The 1983-nt window shown below is 31.9% G+C and overlaps 2 protein-coding genes across 2 annotated transcripts; both read left to right on the forward strand.

The window, feature by feature from the left end:
* Window positions 1-122: 122 nt before the first annotated feature.
* Window positions 123-850, forward strand: LOC119594228 (zinc finger protein 432-like). Its single transcript, XM_037943297.1, has 2 exons — window positions 123-701; window positions 797-850. The coding sequence occupies exons 1-2, from the start codon at window positions 123-125 to the stop codon at window positions 848-850; spliced, it is 633 nt and encodes a 210-aa protein (XP_037799225.1).
* Window positions 851-982: 132 nt separating this feature from the next.
* LOC119593963 (zinc finger protein 501-like) lies at window positions 983-1977 on the forward strand (the record flags this gene model as incomplete). Its single annotated transcript, XM_037942984.1, is given in 1 exon segment — window positions 983-1977. A coding segment is annotated over 1 exon segment (487 nt), but the record flags the coding sequence as incomplete, so codon positions are not given.
* Window positions 1978-1983: the final 6 nt, after the last annotated feature.

Consider the following 1983-nt stretch of genomic DNA (forward strand, 5'->3'; position numbering starts at 1 on the left):
TTATGTTAGAAAAATTATTTCCATTTTCTTAGACATAATTGTTTTTATTAATTGTAATTACTTTAAAGATTTTTTTATTAATTGACATTATTACATTGATTTTTCTTATTCACAGACCCAGAATGAGTTTTCTCACAGAGTGGATGCCTTTTGCCTCAAATGTAGGTGAAGAAAGTTACAATCCAGAAAATTATATTAAGGAAGAGAGAAGGGAAGATTCTGAAGAGAGTTATTTAGAAATAAAAGAAGAAAGCTTTGATTGCAAGAGTGAGGGGACGGATGTAGACATAAAACATGAGTGTTCATTTTATGAGAATCCTGAAGGGGAAGGAAATGAAATTGGGGCATATAATCTAATGTATGCAAATAACTATTCTTTATCAGCACTGCCCTTTTTGGCTGAAACAGATGGAGTTCAATCAACACATGAGGATTATGATAATGAAGTAATGCATGAAATACTGGATATGAATGGGAAACATTGTGTATGTGAAGTGTGCAGTAGAAAATTTGCCTGCAAGAATCATCTGTTAAATCACAATAAAATGCATATCAATGTGAATCCTTGTATCTGTGATTTATGCAGTAATGCTGTCTTGAGTAATAATGATCTAGCTCTACACATGAGAATATCTGCAAAGGAGAAATTTCATGGAAAGAGCCATGATAAGAGACTTTATACTTGTGATCTTTGTAGTAAAGTATTAAAAGGGAAAACAAGTTTAAGGTCACATATGAGCATACATACAAAAGAGAAGTCTTATAGCTGTGAGCTTTGTAACAAAGCCTTCCTTAGGGCAAGCAATCTAAAGAATCACATGAGAGTGCATACAAAGGAGAAGCCCTATAAATGTGATGTTTGTAACAAAGCATTCTCTCACAAACAGTATGTTGAAAAGCACATGGGAGTTCATAAAACAGAAAAACGTGTTAGGTGTAAGAAATGCAATAAGAATTTTTTTCATAAAGATAGTCTAATAGTACACATGAGAGTACACACAAAGGAAAAGCCTTATAAATGTACTTTGTGTAGCAAAGCCTTTACTCAAAAACATCATCTTCAGAAACATGAGGGAATACATACCAATGAAAAGCCTATTCAATGTGATGAATGTTGCAAGACCTTTTCTCATAAGAGTACTCTGATGGTGCATATGAGAATACATACAAAGGAAAAACCATACAAATGTGGTCACTGTAGCAAAGCATTCTCTCAAAAACATCACCTAGAAAAGCACATGGGAGTACATACAACAGAAAAGTATTATTGTTGTGGAGAATGTAATCAGAAATTTTCTCATAAAAATACTCTGGACGTACACATGAGAAAACATACAAATGAAAAACCGTATAAATGTGTTGTTTGTAATAAATCATTTTCCCAGAAACATCATCTAAAGAAACACCTGGGAATACATGCAAAACAAAAGCCTGATAACTGTCAGGTGCAGTCAGAGGAGAAAGTATAAAGGATTTTAATGTAGAACATCATCCACATTCAGTAATGTAAAAGCAGCTGTGGATCTAGATACTTTGTACATTTGTAACCAGATATATTTATCCATACATCTTTAATAAGTAAGGGATATCAGTTGACTAATCACAGCATCATAAAACTTAACAATTGTGTTATTGAAATATATTGTTTCATATGTAGTAGAAATGTTTAGCCCATTAGCTGTTATTCTGAAAAAATCATACTTCTTGTCTTTACACAAATAAGTGTGTGTGTGTGATTACTAACAATCAAAAGAAATACTTTGTGTTTTCATTATATATTTGTATTTTTAACTGTGTACATAGCTTATTTTTACGCAAATAAAAAACCCTTTTTTATTATAGAGATGTTCCTCTGACAGATTTATGCACTGCTCACTCTCTAACCTTCAATGTAAGTGATTAGATGCATTTACTTAAAATTGTTGACTGAGTATGATACAAATGACAGATAAATTATTTGTACATATACAGACAACCTTTGCA

The sequence above is a fragment of the Penaeus monodon genome, chromosome 33 (assembly GCF_015228065.2).
Source record: "Penaeus monodon isolate SGIC_2016 chromosome 33, NSTDA_Pmon_1, whole genome shotgun sequence".
Lineage (NCBI taxonomy): Eukaryota > Metazoa > Arthropoda > Malacostraca > Decapoda > Penaeidae > Penaeus > Penaeus monodon.

Bases quoted from the DNA above. Each gene is read 5' to 3' on its own strand.
- LOC119594228 (XM_037943297.1), top strand. From the start codon at position 123: ATGAGTTTTCTCACAGAGTGGATGCCTTTTGCCTCAAATGTAGGTGAA. The intron at 702-796 runs GTATTAAAAGGG...AGCCTTCCTTAG, and splicing joins CTTGTGATCTTTGTAGTAAA to GGCAAGCAATCTAAAGAATC.